The sequence below is a fragment of the Crinia signifera genome, chromosome 1 (genome assembly GCF_055691185.1).
Source record: "Crinia signifera chromosome 1, ASM5569118v1, whole genome shotgun sequence".
Taxonomy (NCBI): Eukaryota; Metazoa; Chordata; class Amphibia; order Anura; family Myobatrachidae; genus Crinia; species Crinia signifera.
The window spans coordinates 421074981-421097395 of NC_139217.1; the positions used below are offsets into that span (position 1 = coordinate 421074981).

The 22415-nt window shown below is 43.9% G+C and overlaps 1 protein-coding gene across 1 annotated transcript in view; it reads right to left on the minus strand.

The window, feature by feature from the left end:
* Positions 1–22415, minus strand: part of MSH3 (mutS homolog 3) — a 192110-nt gene that overhangs the window by 130073 nt on the left and 39622 nt on the right. Inside the window, 1 exon segment of the mRNA XM_083151861.1 lies at positions 19152–19318. Within this exon segment, the coding sequence (XP_083007987.1) occupies positions 19152–19318 (167 nt within the window).

Here is a 22415-nt window from a genome sequence, read left to right on the forward strand (position 1 = left end):
TGTCACGCTTTGTGTTTTGTGATTTGCATATTTTAAGTGAACCTTTAGCATACACACAGAGCTATTTTTGCCTGTCCAATCGATTTTCACGGGGGGTGGACGGCTTTCCATAGCAGGCACTCTATGGAAAGCTGTCCACCCCATTGCTCATATGCGGGTAATACCAGCAGATGAGCAGCTGCGGCCGGCAATGATGCGGGAGTGTGCATCAGCGCCGGTCCGTACACACTGGGGGGGCTTTTGAGCTGAAAGCAGATCAAATGGTAAAAGTGAGCTGTTTTCAGCTGTATGGGCCTTTAGCAATATTTCAAATAAGATCACTCATTTTAACCCTTCAAAGCAATATCGCTTAGTGTGTACGCTCAATATCGTTAACGATGCACGCTCCCACGGGTCATTAATGACCACTCTGTCTCTGTACATTCAGCTCAATCTTGACTATAGCGTCAATGACTGCAGGTTCAGTGGGGGCCGGCAATAGTGTTAACTATATCGATTGGAGCGATATGTCTAGTGCGTATCGGGCTTTAGAGTTTTTCATCCGTTTTATGAAAGATTCAAATTATGCAATACAACAGCAGATCCTCTAGGCATGGAGGTACTCAGGAAAAGACCTGCTCATCTCTTAATTTTGGTCAGTACATGTAGGACAACTTAAGGTACAGTATACATCAATATGGCAGTGTAATACACAATGGGGGTTATTCTGGTCTGTTCTCACAGACCGTTCCTTCACATGAGGACTGATATTTGGCGTATGTGCATATGGTGGGTGAGTGCAGCCACGGTGAACAGACAGTTTGCCAGGTGCTCGCACCCAAGAAAGCAGGTGGGGGGCATGGGTGGATAGTCGCGCCCATGGGAACACCCATCGTTTCATCGTTAAACATCCATTTCACAGCCCATGCAAGCGCGGCGTGCGAGGGGGGGAGGGTGGCCCAGCGTTCGTAGGACGGCGTCTGGTGGACTCACCCAGAATAACCCTCAATATACCACAATGTATGCAGACAGGACAATTTATCAAGAGGGCAGTATATACTGTATAACATTTAATTTTTGGCAAGAGCTAAAAAAAAATAGTTCCAAAAGAGTTATTGAAATGGAGCATGAACTGCAATGAAATATTAGTTTGCACAATTTTTAAGAGCTTTGTTAATTAATCAGAGATTAATAAAACATTACTGACCCGATTTGGGCCGATTTGATGGCCCGATTCGTCAGAATCGGCAAAGGGTACGGGGGCCTTTATGCGCTCGGACTAGCTTGGAGGGTTACCACTAAAGTAAACAGTCAATGTCAGTTGTAAATGATGACATCACAATGCTGACGTTAACCTTGGCGACATGTTTAAAATGTTGATATAGATGTCAGCATTGGAAATCCCAACATCATCATGTCGACTTTTCCATTAGCATTAGACATCGACAGAGTAAAAACCATTAACACTATGTACAGAGGGGTTGTTCTTTTCCACTCGGAAAGGCACAATCACTCTCTAATAAACAAAACCATGGCCCTTATTCAGATCTAATCGTAGTACAAATTTGTTCTCAAAATGGGCAAAACCATGTGCACTGCAGGTGGGGCAGATGGAACATGTATAGAGATAGTTAGATTTGTGTGAGTTATTTTGTTTCTGTACAGGGTAAATACTGGCTGCATTATTTTTACACTGCAATTTTGATTAGAAAGCCCTTTGAGTGTAACTACAGTATACCCAATCCTTTTTATTAATTTCATTTATTGTTGCTCAGAATCACAATGGAATCATGAAAAGAAAGATAATCCCAGTCACTGTGCTTTGGGGATAGAACTGAAATAGGTAATTACATTAGTTCCATCTGTTTTTAACACACTCATTCAAATAAATCCTTATTTGATGTTCTAAAGACACCACTGAGATGTAAGGACGGCAGGTCAACATTAATGGTTGTACAGCTATCAGTGGAAAGACACCACGGGGTCAGCAAGTCTTTGCACAGGATTCTTTTAGGAAGCTAACATTTTTCCCGACGTTCTCAGATGCGTTACTTTTGCATTAACAATGAAAAAAAACAAAAAACCCTCTTTATACAAAAGCCAGATACTTGGTTAACGAGATCTAGCGATGTTAGAAGCGCTCAGAGGCATGAAGCACATTCTGTACACAACGGTTCTTTCAGGTTTCCCCTAGTTTCAAAGCTAAACAAATATAAAATGTCTTCAATAGAAACCACTTAGAAAAAAGAATCAATGTCACCGCATGCAGGGGGAACAGTATCAAACACTCTTACCAGAACAAACATTCATTCCTATACAGTAGATCAGGACTCCTTAGTCCATATTTTCCAGACCACCTGCGGATCTTAAGAATGCCACCCCCAGGAATCCATACTCCTGTTCAGCAAGTGGTCTGGAAAACATGAACTGAGCACTGAGTTTGAGAGACATTGATATAAACAGGAGTAAAACAAAAATGTATTAGTAGTATGTTCGCAGTGTAAGCTCGCTTACACAGCAATGCTCACCAGTGGCACCAGTAGATCAGCCACTATGGCTGGCCAAGTCATGCTTTTAAAGCTCCCCTTCCCATAGAACTATCATTTGCTCCCAGGTGTTGTGTAGTAAGCTATAACTACTGACAAATATTGCAAATTAACAATCAGTAAAAGGGTGAGAGAAGTCAGGCATAAAACAGCAGGCATGAACATTCATCACGGACAAAGTGTAAGCCATTAACCGTGAATACGAAGAATATAGCAGCTACTGTAAACTGGAATCTAAGTGAAACCAGGCCGGGCACCTCTCTGGACCATGACAGCTTCGGCAAGAAGCATTGATGATGCCAGATAGACAGAACTGTCTATTGCGCACAATCCCCTCCCACTCCTCATACACAGAGATGTGCTTGTCCTTAGAAATGCCAGCTGCTGTGTAACTACCCATACCAGCATGCCTTGCCAGTTTTAGCATCTCCTTTTGGCAAAACTGTGGAAGAGCATGCTAGTATGTGAAGCAGCTTATGGGTCGCATGTGGAATACCCCTGGCAAAGTAGATCCATCACCAAGCAACCTATAGTAGTGAATACTAGAACGTGTACACCAGTTGGGTGCCAGATGGCCTCTTGACAGTCATTGCACAGACAACGGAATCCTGAATGTTAAAACGGACAGGTCTCTTCTCCCTTGTGGGGGCCCACGACCCCCACAGAGGTGGAACAGAATAGGTGGTGAGCGCGGCAAGGGTCTTCATTGTGCTCGCACCGCTGTTTGAATCCTGGCAGTCGGACTATTGACTTCTAGAATCCTGTCGGCACACTATACCCCACCCCTCCATACAAAAAGCAGAATAATACCATAAGCCTCATTTGCATTTTTTTAGCTGCATACTATATTTAGTAGCTATTTCAGAGGAGCGTATATGGTGCACTGCATAGACACACATGGGGAGGGGATTTTATTTTCCTTGGTATCATACAACACAAACCAGTGAAATGATAATGAAATACAATTCCTAATGTAACCATCAACCCAGTACAAACAGAGATCTGACAGAAAATACAACCCAAGTACCAAGCTGGGTACACACAAAGCTTTTATCTGTCCAATCTGTCTGGTGGTAGCAAAAATTTGGCATCAGATGGAAGCAAATGACAAATTTGCTCCCAAACACTGGAAAACAGACAATGGTCCTTCAGACAAATTGGTTAAAACCTTTTGATCTAACAACTGTATCTGAACAATCTTTTTTTTATCCATCTACAAGCATTTGGAAGGCTGCTATTCCTTTACAACATACTGTACATAACCACCTTTTTCTTCCCACTATACAGATTGGACAGATAATTACTTAGGAGTGTACCCAGTTTTACTTACAGAAAGCTGAACATTAGCTGACAGAAAAAAAAAATCAATTCCTACCTAGATGTCTTTTGTCTTAATACATCTAAAGAGACTTTTACATGGCAGTAAGGAAAACAAATTATAATTGTGGTGGTTAAAATGTTGTATGACCACATCAGTGATCGCAATCTGTGGAAAAAAAAAAGTGGGCCCTAGGGACCCCATACTTTATAAATTTGGGGTCCTAATCTACTGTTCCTGGGTCCCATCAGATTATGCTTATGAGCTACCCCCCCCCCCCCCCACCACCACTACTGTCACTACAATACCTCTTAGGGGGCAGAAGAAAGAGTGAGTGGGAGACAAAGAGGATGTCGGAGAAAGAGAGCAAAATGGAGGATCGAGAAAGAGGTAGAGAGGGGTAGCCCAGGAGAGAGAGGGCTTCATGGAAAAAGAGGGAATGAGATAAAGAGGTGTAAGGGAGGGGTGGGAGCAGAAGTAACAGAATGTCAGGGAGAAAGAAAGAAAGGAGCAAGAGTGTGTGTTAGGTAGAGAAAGGGGTTTAGAGACGGCATGAAACAGACAGCGCCAGGGAGGGCGTGAAACAGACAGCGCCAGGGAGGGCGTGAAACAGACAGCGTCAGGGAGAAAGAGAGAGAGAGAGAGAGAGAGAGAGAGGGGGGGGCAAGTAGATAAAAGACTGTAAGGGAGAGGGAGGATGTGTGAGAAAAGGTGGGGAGAAGAAAAAATAAAGGAGAAAGATAAAAAAGGCAAGGGGGGTGAAGTGACAGGGGATGAGATTACTGGGTAACACGTGATGGGTTTAGGTAACAAGTGGCAAAAGGGGATTACAGTAGGTGACAAAGGGTGAGATGAGAGGGGGTCAGGTGACCGGGTGACAAGTGATTGGGCAAGAGAGGAAGACGCAACAGGAGGAGGGGTGATGGTATGGTAAGGTAATGGGGTGAGGTGTCGGGTGCGAGAGGGAGCATGGTGACAGGAGGAGAGAGGGGATGACAGAGTTCAAGGTGAAAAAGGAGAGGGTGGGGAGAGAAGGACTGTGTCGTTCTTACCAGCGGGTCTCCTGTTCTATGGCATAGGCTTTCCATCTCCTCGGCGGTGTCCGCCCCTGCTCTCCATCTCCAGCCATTGCTGCTCTGATTTTCTGGGTGCTGGCTGCCGGTTGTCACTGGCAAGGGCCACCACTGCTCTGATCACCCTGGTGCCAGCCACTGCTGCTCCCCATCTACCAAACACACTGCACTACACTACACTCTGCCTATAAGGGAAGAGACGATACACACCACTCATATGATGCTTTCCTCGTGATGGCCCGGAACGGGAAGATGTGCCCAGTGTCAGTGCTGTAGTTGTGGAAGTACACCAACAGCTTCTTGTCCATGGACGTGAACCCTCCCATCAGCTCCACGAGAAGCCTTTATGCAGGTTGGCCAGGTCCTCCTGAGCACCCAGTCCCACAGGGAAGAGATCTGCTGCTGGTGTGGAAGGGTTGGAGTTCACCTCGTCCAGGTGGCTGCTGCTACCAGGGGCAGAGGACAGAACTCCTGCCAGTTGGCGAGTGATGCCATCATCTCTGTGCCGGGTTGTACTAAAGATGGGGTGCTCCCAACACCTGGTCTGTGGCCCCTGGACGCGTGCTCCCTACACAGTCCTCGGGGCTCCATTGCTTCAGCAGCTCTTCTGCCCAGCGCTAGCCACTGATGCCATGCAGGTCCAGCAGAGCGCGTTCCTGGGGAGCCACTACTTTTGTAAAACTGGGTCCCTGGTGCAGGGTCAAATACATGCTATAGCATTTATTTGTGATCACTGCCACGTCATACACCCCAGAAAGAACCTTGCAATTTGGTGGACCATTAGGAAATAGATAACATCTATCCTTGTGTATTCATTCCTATTTTCCTTCTAGATTGAAAGCTTGTGAGCAGGTCCTTCCTGCCTCTATGTCTGTCTGTTACACAGTTTGTTTTATCACTGTTGTTTCCCATTTTAAAGCAAACTGAATTTGCAGTGATAGATAATAAAATGTTAATAAATATCAATGCTATTTTCCGCCCTAACACTGCGTTTTATAGGAGGGCAGCTTCATGCCAATTACATGGTTGGCTGAACTTACTACCAGCTATAATCGTATACCATCAGCCATTGGCTAATCCTATAGCCAAATCTTAATACATTTAGCACATACTGTAGGTTTCCACAACACAGCAGCAGTATTTGACCGGAGTCCTCTTAGAGACAAATTTACTGCTCCTCATTTTCTAAGGAAATAAAGGCGACATTTCCTTTTTAACCGTGAACAAAATATGTAAGGTTTATGACATATTTATGTTCAGAAAAATGATAAACAAGCATTTTACAAGAACTTAACCTCTTTACCTGTGCATTCATTTAAAAGTAATGGCTGCATATATGACCTAAACAATCGCCCAAAATTAAGGGAAAATAAAATAGGGCTTAAAATCTCCCATGGAATGTACCAGTGCTAATTCTAATATTACAGTATTGCCTAATTTGACCAACTGTGGCCTAGTGACCAAAAAAAGTTATTAATTTAATTCAGGGTTGCCGACTTAACTGATCTCCATGAAGGGGGCGGGGCTAAAATGACACAATTGCGCCATTTTAGCTCCGCCCCCTCCTCTGAGACCCGCGGATTGCGGCATTTAAATGCTGTGATCGGGGGGGCTCAGTGGGGGTGTCCCTGATTCCGGGAGGGTTGCCCACCCTTCCGGGGGGCCGGGAGGGGGACCCGTTTATTGGGAGACTCCCGCAAATTCCGGGAGGGTCGGCAACCCTGATTTAATTACATTCTCAATCCCAAATTACAAATCACTGTGAGTAGCCGGTGCTAGCCGCTCAGCAGAGGATGCAGAGCAAGGAGACACCCTCCCCACTCTGCAACTCTGCACTGTTGTTGTGCTAGCAGATTCTGACTCCCCCCTTGCATAACCAACACTTACCGTCAGACAACAGAATGGCTCTACAGCCGTTACAGATTACTGCAGTAATGACAGGGTCCCCACACCTAATTATCAGAACTCCCACCTGCCAGAACTTGGATAAGCACACCTAAGCAATCCAGTGCTGACCCAAAACATAGAGCTGGGAACAGCACTCCTCAGGAATCAAGAGAAATCACTTTGGTTTTCTATCACTATGTGGAGGTAAAACTCCATTAGATAGATAGAAATAGAACTTGTGTAATGGCGGCACTCCGATCCCCCAAAACGACTCAGACCATACCAAAAAATGGGAGAAGCATAAAATGAGCGTAAACGTAAAAAGTACTTGTAAAGCTCACATACACATGGATTTAAGAATGCGATCATTGGCATAAATCACCAAGCGTGAATAAAGCAGTCACCTGGACGGCCACGAATAAATCAACAGGCAACCAGACGCAGCATGACACGGTCGGTAACAGACAGATTAAGGACGGCTTCAGCGTCGCACTGGGAACACCCTCAACGCGTTTCATCAGTAGTGACTTCGACAGGAGGCGTGACAAAGTCTCTGCTGATAGAACGCGTTGAGGGTGTTCCCAGTGCTTGATCTGTCTGTTCCCGGTTACTGGCAGTATCCTACTGCGTCAGGCCACCTGTCGATTAATTTGTGGCTGTCCGGGTGACTGCTTTATTCACTATTGGTGATTTATGCCGATGATCGCATTCTTAAATCTATGTGTGTGAGCTTTATTGCAATTAATGTAGCAAACACTTGCTGTTTGAGGAGACACATTGGTGGATTCTGCACTTTGCACTGAATACATACAAAACATTTCGGTACTTGTTTCCTAGCACGGCGCCGCCGATTTTAATCTTATGTAATCGTGTCTATCAGATCGGGTAGCATCGCATGTGATGCGATCTGACCCGATTTTTTATTGTACAGCCACCCTGATGGCTGATTACTATGTTAAATGCACCCAAACAACCGATTTTTAATTGTACACCCACCCTGATGGGTAATTAATATATCAAATGCCCCCCCCCCCCCCATTCTTAACGCCACCCCACTATCAACGCCAACCCGAAGCGTGGTAAGCGCAGCGAGCCTGCGAGGGATGGCGGTACGCGTCCTCCAACCTTTTCATACCCCCACTATCCACATCGGCGTGGAGTTGATTTTATATAGTGTGGCAAACGCAGCGAGCCCGAACCATTGTAATGGCATGCGATGCAACACGATTTTAAAATTGTATAGGAAGCTCTTTAAACCCGAACATCGGGTCAGATCGGGTCCCATCGCATACCTAAACTAATGGTATGCGATAAGACCTGACTGGCGCCGTGCTAGGAAACAAGTACCAATATTTCTTCTAAAACAGAAAGTACATAAGATACCCAACACCATTTGATTGTACTGGAGATAAACTGTATTTAAAGGAATCTGTAATAAAGGGATCAACTGTGATCATTTATTCTCTGTTTGTACATTGACCCCAGATGAAGTATTTTTAGACTTTAGTAGGTTTTCAAATAAGTCTTGTGTCTATTACAACTGTGAAAATGAAAATGAACAGATGTATAATTTAATGTTTTTAATAAAAATATGTTGTTACTATATGGATGTACAACAACTGTCTTTCACCTTGAAAACTTTTGGTGAAAAACTTGAAGGTGGTGGATTTTGCTAGCGCTCTCCATCATTACTATACATATACATACAAATATTTATACCAACATTACTCCCTGTATTGAAAATATGAGCAGTGGTGCCCCCATAATCCATTTAATACATCACCCCCAGATGCGGTACTCAGCTTCAAAAAGACAACTTGAACTCCAGTGTAATAACGTTTCAATGCTTTTACTTAAGCACTTTCATCCGCCAGAATGCGCCGTCTGCCAGAATGGGGTGCCACTCCAGCGACCCATTCTCAGCAATGGACGTGCAAGTGTGTGAGACGCTCGCACGTCCACATCCCGTCCCCCAGATCATCATCCGCCAGAAACCTGCAGATGGCGATCTGGCGGCAAGGATGAGAGCAGCCCCATCTATACTATAGATACTGTAGAATGTATAATGCATTTAAAGTAATGCCAGATGGGATACTGGCATCCGTATTTTGACTGGTGGCATCCCAACTCATGGACTCTTCTAACTATCAGCACCCACAACCCAGGGCAGCCGAGAGGAATGCCGGGCCCCGGTAAAAAATTTGGGGCGTGGCCTAAGTGCGGGCACCTCCCACACTTAGGCCACGCCCCCAAAATGTTTAAAGGCGGGTGAAAGAAAACTCTAAAAACTGTAATCTTAGCAGCAGCACACACCTACAGCATGTGCTGTGCTGACAGCAGGCTCAGCATGACCTCTCACGCTGTCAGTGAGACACTCATGCTGAGCCTGCTGTCAGCACAGCACATGCTGTAGAAGTGTGTGCTGCTGTTGCTACCTGGGAGGGACGGAGGGGGAAGGGAGGGGTCGGACCAGGGCCCCTGTGGGGACCCTTCAGCAAGCCTGGGCCCGGGTAATTTGTACCCGCTCCCCCCCCTCTCTCGGCTGCCCTGCCCCAACCTGGTGGCCATACACCGTTCCCTAAAAATTCTGCACTTGCCCCTGGGTCCCTCCCTCCATTTCTCTCCAATGTACCTGTCAATTTGTATAACAGACCAGCAGTGGCGGCAGACTAATCAACTTCACTGAAGGCACTTCATTCTGCAGAACAACCCCTCCTGCATGTCGGATATTAAATTGGCAATCATTAAATGAGGGCTTATAACTAATCAATAAAAATAATACAATTAGGCAGGGGGGGCGGCCATTAATGTTTCTACGGGCGCCCTTACCCCTAAATCCACCCCTGGAAAGGGGCCTTAAATTAGTATGTTCCCCAGGGCCCATGAGGTTTTAATCTGGCTCTGCTTCTACTGTGGGCATTATGTGTAGAAGCAGCACTACTTACTGCATGTTGACATGTGTATAAAGGGCACTACAGTGAACACTGTGTATAAAGGGAACTACTGTATGACGTAACATGAATAAAAGGACACTATATGAGACACTATGCGAATTAATCTGGCACTACGTGTGACATAACGTGAATACATTTGTGGGTACTTATGTAGTATCTGGGCCCCCGATTTAGAAATCGGGTCAGATCGGGCACATCGCATCGCATGCGACCATCGGATGCGATGCGATGACCCGATTTTTCATGATGGTGTCATGATTGGGGATACTACTGTGAAGCCACACCCCTTCCTTCTGATACTGCACCCCTGTTTTGAGGTGCTCATCTTTGGTGAAAACTGTCCCTTCTATGAAATATGTGAGAAAGGGTGCGCAGAGCACCCTAGAACTGGCCCTGGCTGGGAAGATAGTATTAAAACACAGAACTGTAACCAACCAACAGTATCTGCTGATAAGAATTCTATAGATGAATTAGGTGAACAGCACATTTAGGGGGAAATTTACTAATATGAATTCGTAAAAAATAGGTGTATTCGTAGGCAGAAATACACCTATTTTTTTTACACATTTGTATTTTCGGGATTTACTATCCCAAAAATACAGCAATTTGTATTCCTAAAGATGGCACATTCGTATTTGTATTTACAAATACGAATGTCTACACCATCGATAGAATACGACAGGAATCACCATTCAAAAGAACGGTGGTTCCTGATTTACTAAGCAGCCGTATTGATAATACGGCTGCTAATTGGTGTAAAACAGCCACGAAATTACTACAGGAAAATACACCTTGATTGTCCTGTCATATTTGCTTTAATGCTTTAGTGTAAAAAAAAAAAAAAAAATAGAAAAAAAAATAAATATTAAATAAAAAAAACGGCGTACCTGACTGAAGCCTGGTGCTGTCCCCGGTGACCCTGGGCTGTGGTCACCGGGCTGATTTCAGTGTAAAAAAAATAGATGAAAAAACTATTGTTTAAAACTGTGGAACTATGAGTCCCAGCAAGCCTCTTCCGCAAGCTGGGACTTGGAGAACCACAAGTCCCAGCCTGTGGGGCATTAAAGGGCCCGCTGGGTCTTGTAGTTCCACAGTAATAAAAATAGTACAATAAATACACACTGACACAATGAAAATAAAACTTTAATACATCCATTACACACATACTGATACTTACCTTTCTTGATCCCGTAGGTAGCCCTCTGTCCTGGTGTCCGGTGTCCTGTGTCGTCCTCCAGGTCCATGTCGGCGGTCCGTGTCGTCCTCCAGGTCCATGGCAGTGTCCGGGTCCGAAGTAATCCATGGTGGAGCTGTGCAAGGAAGTCCTACTCACCTGGTCCTGTGGCGAAGAGGTCTTCTCTTGGTCCGCCGTAGTCCAGGTAATCTTCAAGCTGCCGGCGCTCCCCGCACTCTCCGCATCGCACTGAGGAGAGATGCTGAGATATTTCATACTCGGCGCCTCTTCTCAGAATGATTCTATTGGCCACCTAGCGGCCAATCAGGAGCCAAGAAAGTCGGCATGCAGTCGTAGGGAAAATACTAATACGAAAAACTAGGTTTTTCATATTAGTAAATTTCCCCCTTATTGTCCTAAAAACCACAAAAAAAAAAAAAAAACCCACACTATTGTATATTTTTTGCTTTTGTTGGGTCCATTCCATGCTGTATACTTATGCCGTTTCAAAATTTGCTGAAGGAGACGGGAAGCCTTCCTAATCCCTGGGAGCTGCAAATGAACTGTTCTTTTCAGAAACGGCTGTTCCTAATGATGTGGCGCTGGACATATATCCCCATTCACTAGACTGCATAGAGATCAATAGAGCCTTTGACTGTGGTATGTACTCAGCAGAGCACTCACAGTACATTTACAGCAAAATGTAAGTATTCTGCTCACATAGACAAACCTGACTGCACATACGGGGATGGTCAAGGCTAAGCTTTGTAAATGGCTATTACATGGATTTGTGTATTATTTATAGGGGAAATAACAGGAAGCTCCAAGACCTGGGCAACCATGATTACTAAATACAGGTTTAACTCATCACTCCCGGATTGACAGTGAGAAGGGCATGGTGCGAATAGAGCTGAAGAAACTCATGGGGAACTAGATATGATCAATGTGTAAGCACTAGCCTTAGGGTGTATTCACTAACAGGGGCAAAAGATTTGTATTCACATTAACAGCATAAATTGACGGTGCATCAACACGAGATGATGTGTTCAGTGAAATATATTGGCAAGGGATTACCAGTGACCTTCCCAGTGTCCTGGACAACTATATTGTGCATACAAACTGAACGATATAGGTATAGCCCATAGCTTTTTGCAAAAGACATCCAAAACTGAGCTGCACGCACAGTCAACATAAAAACCTGATGAATGACCAGTGGCAGCGCGCTTTCCTCTACTACTATCCCCTGCACATCCTGACACCGGGACTGCCACAAGCTTTGCTGGCCTCATTCACACAATTACAGCAATACCTGCACATTTATATCCTATGCAGTAAGAATCCGGATGAGTTGATTGGCTACATATTGGTTTATCTGCAACTACTTCAAACTGGGCACACACCGACAAGTTAGAGATGAAGACTGATCTAGTGCCGGGACCAGAGCGAAATGCACCTCAGGGGAAAGATATGTAAAGGGAAGAACGGACATCCATTTTTAATTACCACTAATCAGTGAAGCATCCGTCATGGGTGCAGGGTATGCACTGCACAAGGGCACATGAGGCTCCGCGCCGTATAGCCGCAACCCAGGACTGATCAGTCTGCCTGACCCTTATGCTTATATTCATCTGGTGGTGCTATCTTTTCAGTAATAAATGGTTAAACATAAGAACTACAAAGACTCTAGAACTGCACTAGTGACGACTCTACAGTATATCACACTTAGGGGGTATTCAATCCTGCCGGTACGTCCCGATAGTCGGGACCCTGGCACGTTTTCGGTCACTTGCCTGTTTTTTGGCAGGCAGGATTCAATGTCCTTCCTGATGAAAAACGGCAGTGGATTGTTGAGATCTGGCCTTGATCTCGACAATCCATGGCCGTTTTCGACAAAAGGGGCCCGACTGCTTTTAAAGTGCGGTCCGTTCTGACTAGATGCCGCTTCAATGAGGTTTACCATCGGAAATTGCGGCGGGGATTGACTGACTACCTACCTCAACAGAGAAAGCATATAGTTTCAAGAAATAAAACTTAATAGATCTTGAAAAGGTCTACAACATTTTTTCAATAATTGGTATTGACTAGCAAAACGTAATATTCCAACTGGTATCATAGGGAAAACAACATGTTGGATCACTCATATATTTATACATGTAAATGTGACTAATGCAGTGGTTCCCAAACTTTTTCGAATCACGGCACCCTAGAGCATCAAAATATTCTCAAGGCACCCCTAGGCCAAATGCTTCTTATCGAGAAATTCAGAAATTTTTTTTATTAAAATTAAGTGCATTGTGTTTATATGTCACAGTTATGTGGTGAGGGACTGGATTTGCTTCTGTTTGTCCACATATATTATGATTGGCAACCACCAGCACTGGTTTTGCCTGGTGCATTGTCCATAAATAATATGAATTGATCCTCGTCCACCAACCCAAGGCACCCCTGCAAGTGTCCTGAGGCACCCCTGGGAGCCTAGGCACACAGTTTGGGAACCACTGGACTAATGTCTATTGCACACTTCTTAAAGCCCAACTCGCATTGACTGGTGCCTGCCATATTGATCCTTTTTAAAGAAGCTGGTACTGTATTAACCAAAATAAAAAAAAAAATCATGTGATAACTTAAGATTTTTGCTCATCGTTAGTGTATCGCAGAATGTGATAAGTAAATGGTTAAGTAGGAAGCTAGAGGTCACTGTGGAATAATCTTACATCATTAGGATATTCCACCTCTATTACTTAATAATTAATTCAATAAAACATAACCCTAAATAAATATTAAGTCAAAGTCAGTGAGTTTACTTGCTCTCTTTGAATCAGAACAAACAATGCTTAAAAACAGTGGTTCCCAAGCTGTGGGGGTTATTTTGGTTCACTCTTTCTGACAAATTCCTTCTTAGATGGACAAAACCATGTGCACTGCAGGTGGGGTAGATGTGACCTGTGCAGAGAGAGTTAGATTTGGGTGTGGTTTTACTTCAAAGTGAGATCTATATTGCAGTGTAAAAATAAAGCAGTCCGTATTTTCCCTGCACAGAAACAAAATAACTCACCCAAATCTAATTCTCTCTGCACATTTTACATCTGCCCCCCTGCAGTGCACATAATTTTGTCCATCTAAGAAGGAATTTGTCAGAAAGATTGAACCAAAATAACCCCCTGTGCGCCCAATTTGCACTGGTACCCTGGGTTGGCGGTCAAGTACCAATTCAAATTGATGGTCAATGTCACAAGCAAAACCAGTGCTATTGGCTACCAATCATAAAATATGTGACAATATACAAATATTTGCTTCTAAGAATGACATAACACAATTTCTTGAATATAATATTTTTTTCTAAATTTGTCAATAAGAAAGTTATGGCCTAGGGGTGCTGCAAAAGAAAATTCGGATAATCTAGGTGTCGTAATTGAAAAAAATTTGGGAAGCGCTGCATTAAAGTCCCTAAAAATAAAAAAGATTCTTTAAATAGGAACTACCTTCAAGCCCATATTATTTGGATCTGGACCTAAAACATGGATTGCCATAAGAATGTATTGTACAAGCTTAAACTTAATTTGAAGACATCAGTAAAGTAATTAGAACAAAGTTCTTTATTAATGAAAAACAACCATGAGTTATAAGTCTGAATCACAAATTTAATTTTGTTCCAAGATGAAAAAAGGTTAAGAGTCCCTAGTATATGCCAAGGATAATAAGAGACGGACAACCTAATAAACAGGCTTATACAGGTCTGACAGAAATCTAGGTAATTATCTAATAATCCTCGTCAACTTTGGTTTTGCTATTCTCACAATTGTGTACATGAGTTTATAAGGAAATCACAGCAGAGCAGGAAACAAGCTCAGCTAGTGATTGCCAATATTCCAGTCCAAAAACAGAAATCAGCATGGAGCTAGAGGACGGCAGTAAGTAGGGAGCAGAAGTTTCACATCTGTACCACTAAAGCAATAAGAAAATTGGAACATATTTAAAATTGTAAAATAAATCTTTTTTTTAACCCTAATTGGAATAAAAGTTTTTTAAATAAATAACAAGTACTCTGATTACACGTACAAACCATATATTGACTTTTCTAAAGAGGCTGTAGGAAAGTTTCCATACCTCCATATAGCTCAGTGTTTTTGTATACAATGCTGTAGTGTGGACCTGCAATCCACTGCACTAATCCTCTATTAGTTAAGCCTTCTGAATTATTTATTAACAGTTTCTTATATAGCGCACACATATTCCGCAGCGCTTTACAGAGAATATTTGAACATTCACATCATTCCCTGCCCCAGTGGAGCTTACAATCTATATTCCCTAACACATGTACACGCACACACAAAGACATTGTAGGGTTAATTTGTTGGGAGCCAATTAGACTACTAGTATATTTTTGGACTCTGGGAGGAAACCGGAGTACCTGGAGGAAACCCACGCAAGTACAGGGAGAATATACAAACTCTGCACAGTTAGAGCCATGGTGGGAATTGAACTTATGACCTCAGTGCTGTGAGACAGTAATGCTAACCATTACACCATCTATGTGCCCAGGTCATGTGATAAGAAGTTAAAAAAAATACGACATACTAAGCAATTGGTGGCTATCCAAATAAATCAATACTGCACCAACCCATTTCAGCTCAGATGGTGGCAAATCATTTTGGGGGTGTCTGTGCATCACTTGACAGTAAACAAGCTACATAGATACTTCCAGACTTAAAGTGCAGGTGTGGCCACTACAACCTGTTTTTGCAAAACAAAAATCCCAATTTAATCAATGTTTTCAGGGTAATTCAATTACTCCATTTTTTCACGCCCATTTTCAAACAATTACACAGTATTTGGCATACAAAGCACGAATTGGTGACTTCGTTTTTTATACCTCTGGGCAGGGGGATCAAAATCTCGATAGTGGTGGCCATCAGAGATAACTGAATTACACCCCCCACCCCCTGGGGCAGGAATTAACCATAGCTATTAGCTGTGGTTTACTAAATTCCCCCGAAAGTCTGAAATACACAAAACTATACTTATAATGGGGGCTATTAGGCTTTGAGGTTGTGTGTGTAACATAGTAGTTGAGGTTAAAAATAAAGTTTTGTCCATCAAGTTCAACCTGTTGCCCTTAGTGAGGTCTGGGTGGATAGAACATCCATTCATTATAAAATATGCTGGTTACAGTAGTTTATCCATTAGATATTAGAAGGAATTCAATTGAGGATGAATGGATTCGCCTGGCCAAACATGCAAGGCAGTGGCATCTTGCTCAAAAAATGTTTGTTACCCCATAGTTAACCCTAATAGCAGATTTATTATTTTTCGGTCAATTATTACCTCAGAGGAGGAAGCATAATCTAAATTAATTTGGTCAGAAGATTGTGAGCTAGGTTTGGTTTCACCCCTGAAAGAATTAAGAGGCAAATCCTTGTGGAGGCACCATGCTTATTGCACTAGATGGCAGCATCTCAGGTGCCTTCAGTCCTGGTGAAAATGAATGCACAAGAGAGCCCCATAGAGAGCTTTGGTGGGGGCACTAAGGGTAAGATGTTCTCATCCTTGGAGAGAGATAAAGTGGCCAAAGTTAAAGATCCGGACCAATGAAGTGCCTGTCATAGCCTATAACATGGCATTTAGCTGGTACTTTATCCCTCTCCCTTTTTACTATTCTGCAAGTCTTAGTACATCTCACTCTATTGCTGGTATGTCTTACTGTTGTGGCGAAATAGTTGGGGTAACAAGTCCTAGTTGACACAATCAGTATCAGCTATGGCAGATGTTCCCTTGGACAAAAGTTTCTTACTGAGAAATTCAGCAAAAATTATTGAAATAAGTCATCTGTGTGTCTATACTGTATGTCATTCTTAATTTTCAGTTATGTGATGGTAGACTGGAGTTGCTTCTGTTTGTCCACACATTGTATATTTAGCCACCAGGATGGGTGATCTATGAGGGGAGAGTTAGCTGCTCACTGAGAATGAATGCATGCCATTTCTATAAATGTCCAAAAATTTGTGAAATGAACAAGTGAAACATACAGTATACAGTATGAAGGCCCGTTGGCCAGCATATCGGTCAAGAATATATCATTCTGGTGTGTACCCAGGCTAAGATGGTTAAACTCTAGTATCAGATTTCTTTTCACAGCACCACTAGGGAAAACATTTCTCAGTGACAAAATCAGAAACAAATTAATTAAAATTGTGTTTATAGGTCATCCTCAGTGTCACTTATGTGGTATTGGACAGTATTTACTAATGTTTGTCCACAATTTGCCGATTACATTAGTCAAAAATAATTTGAACTGGTCAGAGACTACCAACCCAGAGCACCCATACAAGTTCCCCAAGAAACCCCAAATGGTTTGCGAACCAATGCTCTAGGGATACACTACAGAAAAAAAAAAAAAAAAAAAGAAGATTTACTAAGGGGTTGTCCAAATGTGAAATGAACATGGGTTTTGAGAATAAAAATTCACTTCTGCAACTTTTCTATCTGACTACCAGACTGCACTGATCTCACAGGCAGTCTGTGCTGAGGAAAGGGCTTTTGCAAAGAGAACCATTAACATGTAGTCAGTAAAACGCTTCCCTCTCCTCACTATTTTTAGTAAATGCCCCCCCCCCCCCCCCCCCAAGTGTTCTTCTAAAACACTATACTGCAGAAAATTCAAAATTGAAAAAACGTTGCAATGTTACTGTATCAAAATTGACGGCAGATAACAGCCTATGTTTTTATTGTAGCAGGTTAATTATACTCCATCCCACATTTGGAAACTCGCTACGCACCCACTTTAGAAGAGACGAGAAGCTCACAAAGAAAGCAATCTTCCCACAAAATGAAAAGTACAGACAATCAAGCTCTTAAAGTGAACATTCCAATGCGGAAATAAAGGTCTATTTACAGATTTGTGCATTCAGGGTGATTCCAATAAAAGAAGGCTCTTACTGCTCCATCAGCCTAAGAGAATGTCTCTTTGCGCTATAGTTCTATGCGCCTTCAGAGGCTGACACAGGCGCTATTCTGAATGGCTTCCTCCTATAGCTCCTCTCCCTTTTTACTTACCTTTAACAAAGAACATCACTTCAGAACTAAACTGTAATATTAGGAAACTGCAGTGATGCCACCCAAGAACAGCGCAACAATTCTGTACACGCAGAGGTGTTCAACAATAAAAATGGTGAATGAGCTATGAACGGGTTGACAAAATGCCCACGCGGTACCTTCTGATCATTATCGTCATGGTTTCCAACAAAAAGGAACAAAGGCCCTTATTCTGGTTGGTGCGGATATATCCGCGTGCGTTCGGCCCGCCGATGTTTTGTGTCTGCGCATGTGCAGAGGCGTCTCTGCGCATGTGCGAGCGGGGCGTACGGCCCAATCCTGCATGATATGTGAACACTCCGAACAGGGGGTGGAGAGGGGCGTGAAGGGCTATTTGGGCTCATTACCATATGCATACGCCCCGCGTTTCATGGGCGTTCCCATGCAAACGCTGGGCGTACGTATGGTAATGCGGCCGTGACGCACGTGTAGGGGGCGGACATATGACATCGCCGGATGTCAGCTGCCCGCCCAGATCCCTGCTTTTGCACAGAGAAATGTCCGTGTGGTCTGAGGTTGCGGGAGCTGGTGGAGCACTCGGTCCTGCATTCGATGGTCTGTGACCATCGAATGATGGGGGAGGTTCCCTTAGATGGAGGAGGCGTATTCCGTGTAAAATACACGTGCGGTCCGTTCGGCCAGCTTCTTACCGCGTACGGACGGAGTTGGCGATCCGTATGGAAGGCGGGGTTTCGCACGCACGGTCCTGGCCGCATAATCGGATCCGGCCGCACCGATCAGAATAAGGGCCAAAGTGACACAAGAAGAATAAACCAGCTGGCCCCCATGCAACTACAGATGTGAGCCCAAAACATGCAAGGTTTAGCTTCTCTACGGGGTAATTATGTTCTGTACACTGCGCAAAAAAGTTGCAAGCGTCTGTTCATTTATCCAGTTGGTGATTAAACAAGTATATGGGAGATTCTGTAGGACTAACATTTTGTAACATGTAAAGGAAAAATGAACTTAAAATGCTCTTTTTCTTAAAGCATGCAAGTATGAAATTGCATTGCAACATCAAATTATAAAGTAGCACAGCGCCACCAAGTGTACAGTACTGTATATACCATTTGATGCTCATCCTTTTTATGCAGTACTATAGATCCACATATATCATTTTAAACTTACCATGCAGATGTTATACTGTTTATCAGCTTCTCTGTACCATCAGATATCTCAGAGGGAAGCAAAATTTCCACTGGCTGCAAACGTAATATTCTTGTCTCCAACTCAGACCGGGACTTCGAGTCACGGAAGGTGTCATGTATTACTTCTCCTGTAGAAGGCTGAATGGCCTGTACAAGACATGGGGAATCGGGGTTTTTTTGTTTGTTTTTTAAGGCATGTTAGGTATATGTTCATGTAAACACATTGGGACACTTGTGTCAGAGCGTCAAGCACAAAAAATAATAAAATATGATTTCTTAAATGTAAATGCCCCCATACACTAATCCAAGGTATACCATGCAGCCTCGCATGTAATACCTCAGCAATTGCCCGCCGGGGATCCTTAGCATATGATGCATCATATGTGACCCCTTACAAGTTCCGCCGCATCTCCGGATCCAATGTGTACAGGACCGGGCATTGGAGCACGATTTCAGCACTATTCACCTGATTTCTCGGCCCGATCCATCAGAATTGGGTGAAAATGGTCATAATCGTATAAAGTGTATGCTCAGCTTTAGAACTCAGCTGTGGGGGTTTGACAATTCCTGTACTTTTTGCACAGTTTTAACGTTTTCAAAATAAGCACTAGACAGACAAATTATTTTTTGGCAGATAATTAAGTAATCACTGTAGGGATAGTTGACCTCTGCGTGACTCATGCAGTCCATGACATTTGTATGTAAATGATAATGATTTATATGTACACACATCTGCTGAAGTTCAATTTTGCCTATTTAGGGTAAAAGGCATATGCAAAACTGTTACATTCTGATGCAGAAAAAAACTATGGTATGGCACTAAAGCATACAGATGTAGCCGGGCTAATGTTTGCAGGGGCTGGCGCCAGCTCCCGCCAGGGGCGCACGTGACGCTTGCGCGCCCCGTGGTAACGGAGCCTGTCGCCGGTCCCTGCCGCCTCCCCCCCTCGCCGCCCCGAACTGGGCAGCATCTCCCTGAAGCAGAGACGGGCAGGGAGCCACTGTGATACTGGGACGCGCGTGCTCGTGAGACGCGCACACGTCCCAGTCCCTATCGCCCGCGATCGCCAGTGAAAGGGATCTGGCAGGCGCCGGCAACAGATGAGCCCGGCTCCATCTGTACACACAGTACTGTAGGGAATATGTACAGTATAGCATGAGCTTTCACATTATGTTTACCATAGGTGTGTTGATGGTCAAACCAGAGACAATTGTACACAAAGATCCAGCTACTTGAGACAGAACTCTTGTAGGCAGGATAGGACTAGTACACATGTAAGGGTAGTACAGAAACTTTGCATGCGACTCAAACAGGCCTATTATGTACAGGAAACGTATCCTGTGTTGCAGTCAGAGCAATGTACTTCTCAGGCTGATACAGGCATAGCAATTTGAAAACTTGCTCACTGACATTTTTAATGATGCAGCACAGGCCCAAAACTGGGACATTTTATAAATGCTGGCAGAAATAGGCATTGCTAATAACTGAAAGCCAGCACATATTTTTAATGTCAACACTGGATTATAAAAGACAAATACATGAAATAAGCAAAAACCAGATGTGTCCTCATACATTATTGCTGCAGTCAGACTAAGCTGTGTACACACACGGGGGCAATTTCAGCACATATCGCTGGCAATATGGTCGCTGAGCAACTATATTGCCAGAGATTTCATGTGTGGTGGGAGATAAATCGTTGGGAGCGCGCTCCCGCTGCCAGCCCCTCATGGTCGCAGGAGCATGCTTCTCTGATTATGGTAAAAAATTGCTGGTCGCTGGTGCACAATGTTATAATGAGTAGAGATAAGATGTGTACACACAAAGCAATATGATCGCTGGTAATATATTGCCCAGTGTCCCGTTTTCATCAGCGACCAGAGATAGTCGCTGATGAAAATGTCACACTACCGGGAGAAGAGGCAGGGTAAGCCGCTGGTGGGAGGAGCATGCTCCTCTGACCAGCGACCATTAGGGGGATGAAACCAGGAGCGCGCACCCAGCGATTTATCGCCGGTGCACACTCCAATCACAGGCAATATGGTCGCAGACTGTGCCACAGTCAGAGGAGGCGAGTGGCAGTACTACGAGTGCAGGAGCCGCATTTCGTTAAGAAAAGAGTCACATGCTCCTCAAGAGCCACAGGTTGGCCACCCCTGCTATAGTGAGTGCAGGGCCTGCCATGCCGTGGGGTCCAGGAGCATAGGTAGCCCATCTCTGGTGTCAGACTCATATGCACTCCTGCTGATGTGGTCTACAAGATTCCTGGAATTGCCAGATGAACACGGTGTGGCATAATGAGAACTGACGGCATTGTGTAGCATTTCAGTTTTACAGGATACAAACTGTCATTTAAAATTAACTAGGACTTATAAAATTAACAACTTATTTATATCTAAAAGGGGAAGGGATCCACAAAGTTCTTGCTACACCCCTGGTTGTGACTAAAGCTGTGTACACACGGTGCGATTTGGTCACTGAGCGATTTTGGCTTGAAATCGCACAGCAATATATTGCTCAGTGTACCGGCAATACCTCTCAGCAATATATTGCTCAGTGTACCGGCAATATCTCTCAGCAATATATTGCTCAGTGTACCGGCAATATCTCTCAGCAATATATTGCTCAGTGTACCGGCAATATCTCTCAGCAATATATTGCTCAGTGTACCGTTTTTATCAGTGATCAGCGATTTTGGCTGAAAATTGACTAGAAATCGCTGGTCGCTGGTGTACAGTGCATTGTGCACCAGCAACCAGGGATTTTTAGCAATAATCGGAAGAGTATGCTCCTGCGACCAGCGACCATGAAGGGCTGGCAGCGGGAGTGCGCTCCTGGGGATTTATCTCCCACAGCACATGAAATCACTGGCAATATGGTCGCTCAGCAAGCATATTGCCAGCGATATGTGCTGAAATCGCCCCCCGTGTGTACACAGCTTAAGATGCATATTCAGCAGAAACGACGCTAGATGCTAAATTGCATGGGACCTGGTTAGGTCACTAGCACAAGGTATCTCTTGCTGCATGAGGACACATCTGTAGTCTTTCTTCAAATAATGTCATTTTATAACTGTACCTCTTAAAGTCTAGTTATTCAGGCACTTAACCAATCACCAGTCAAAGATGGAATACTCATCTCTAATTCCTGTGCATCAGTTTCCCAAACTCCATCATTACAGTTCAGGTGTTAAAAATATCCATGCTTGAGCAAAGGTGACGTACAGATGTGCCCACATACATCTAG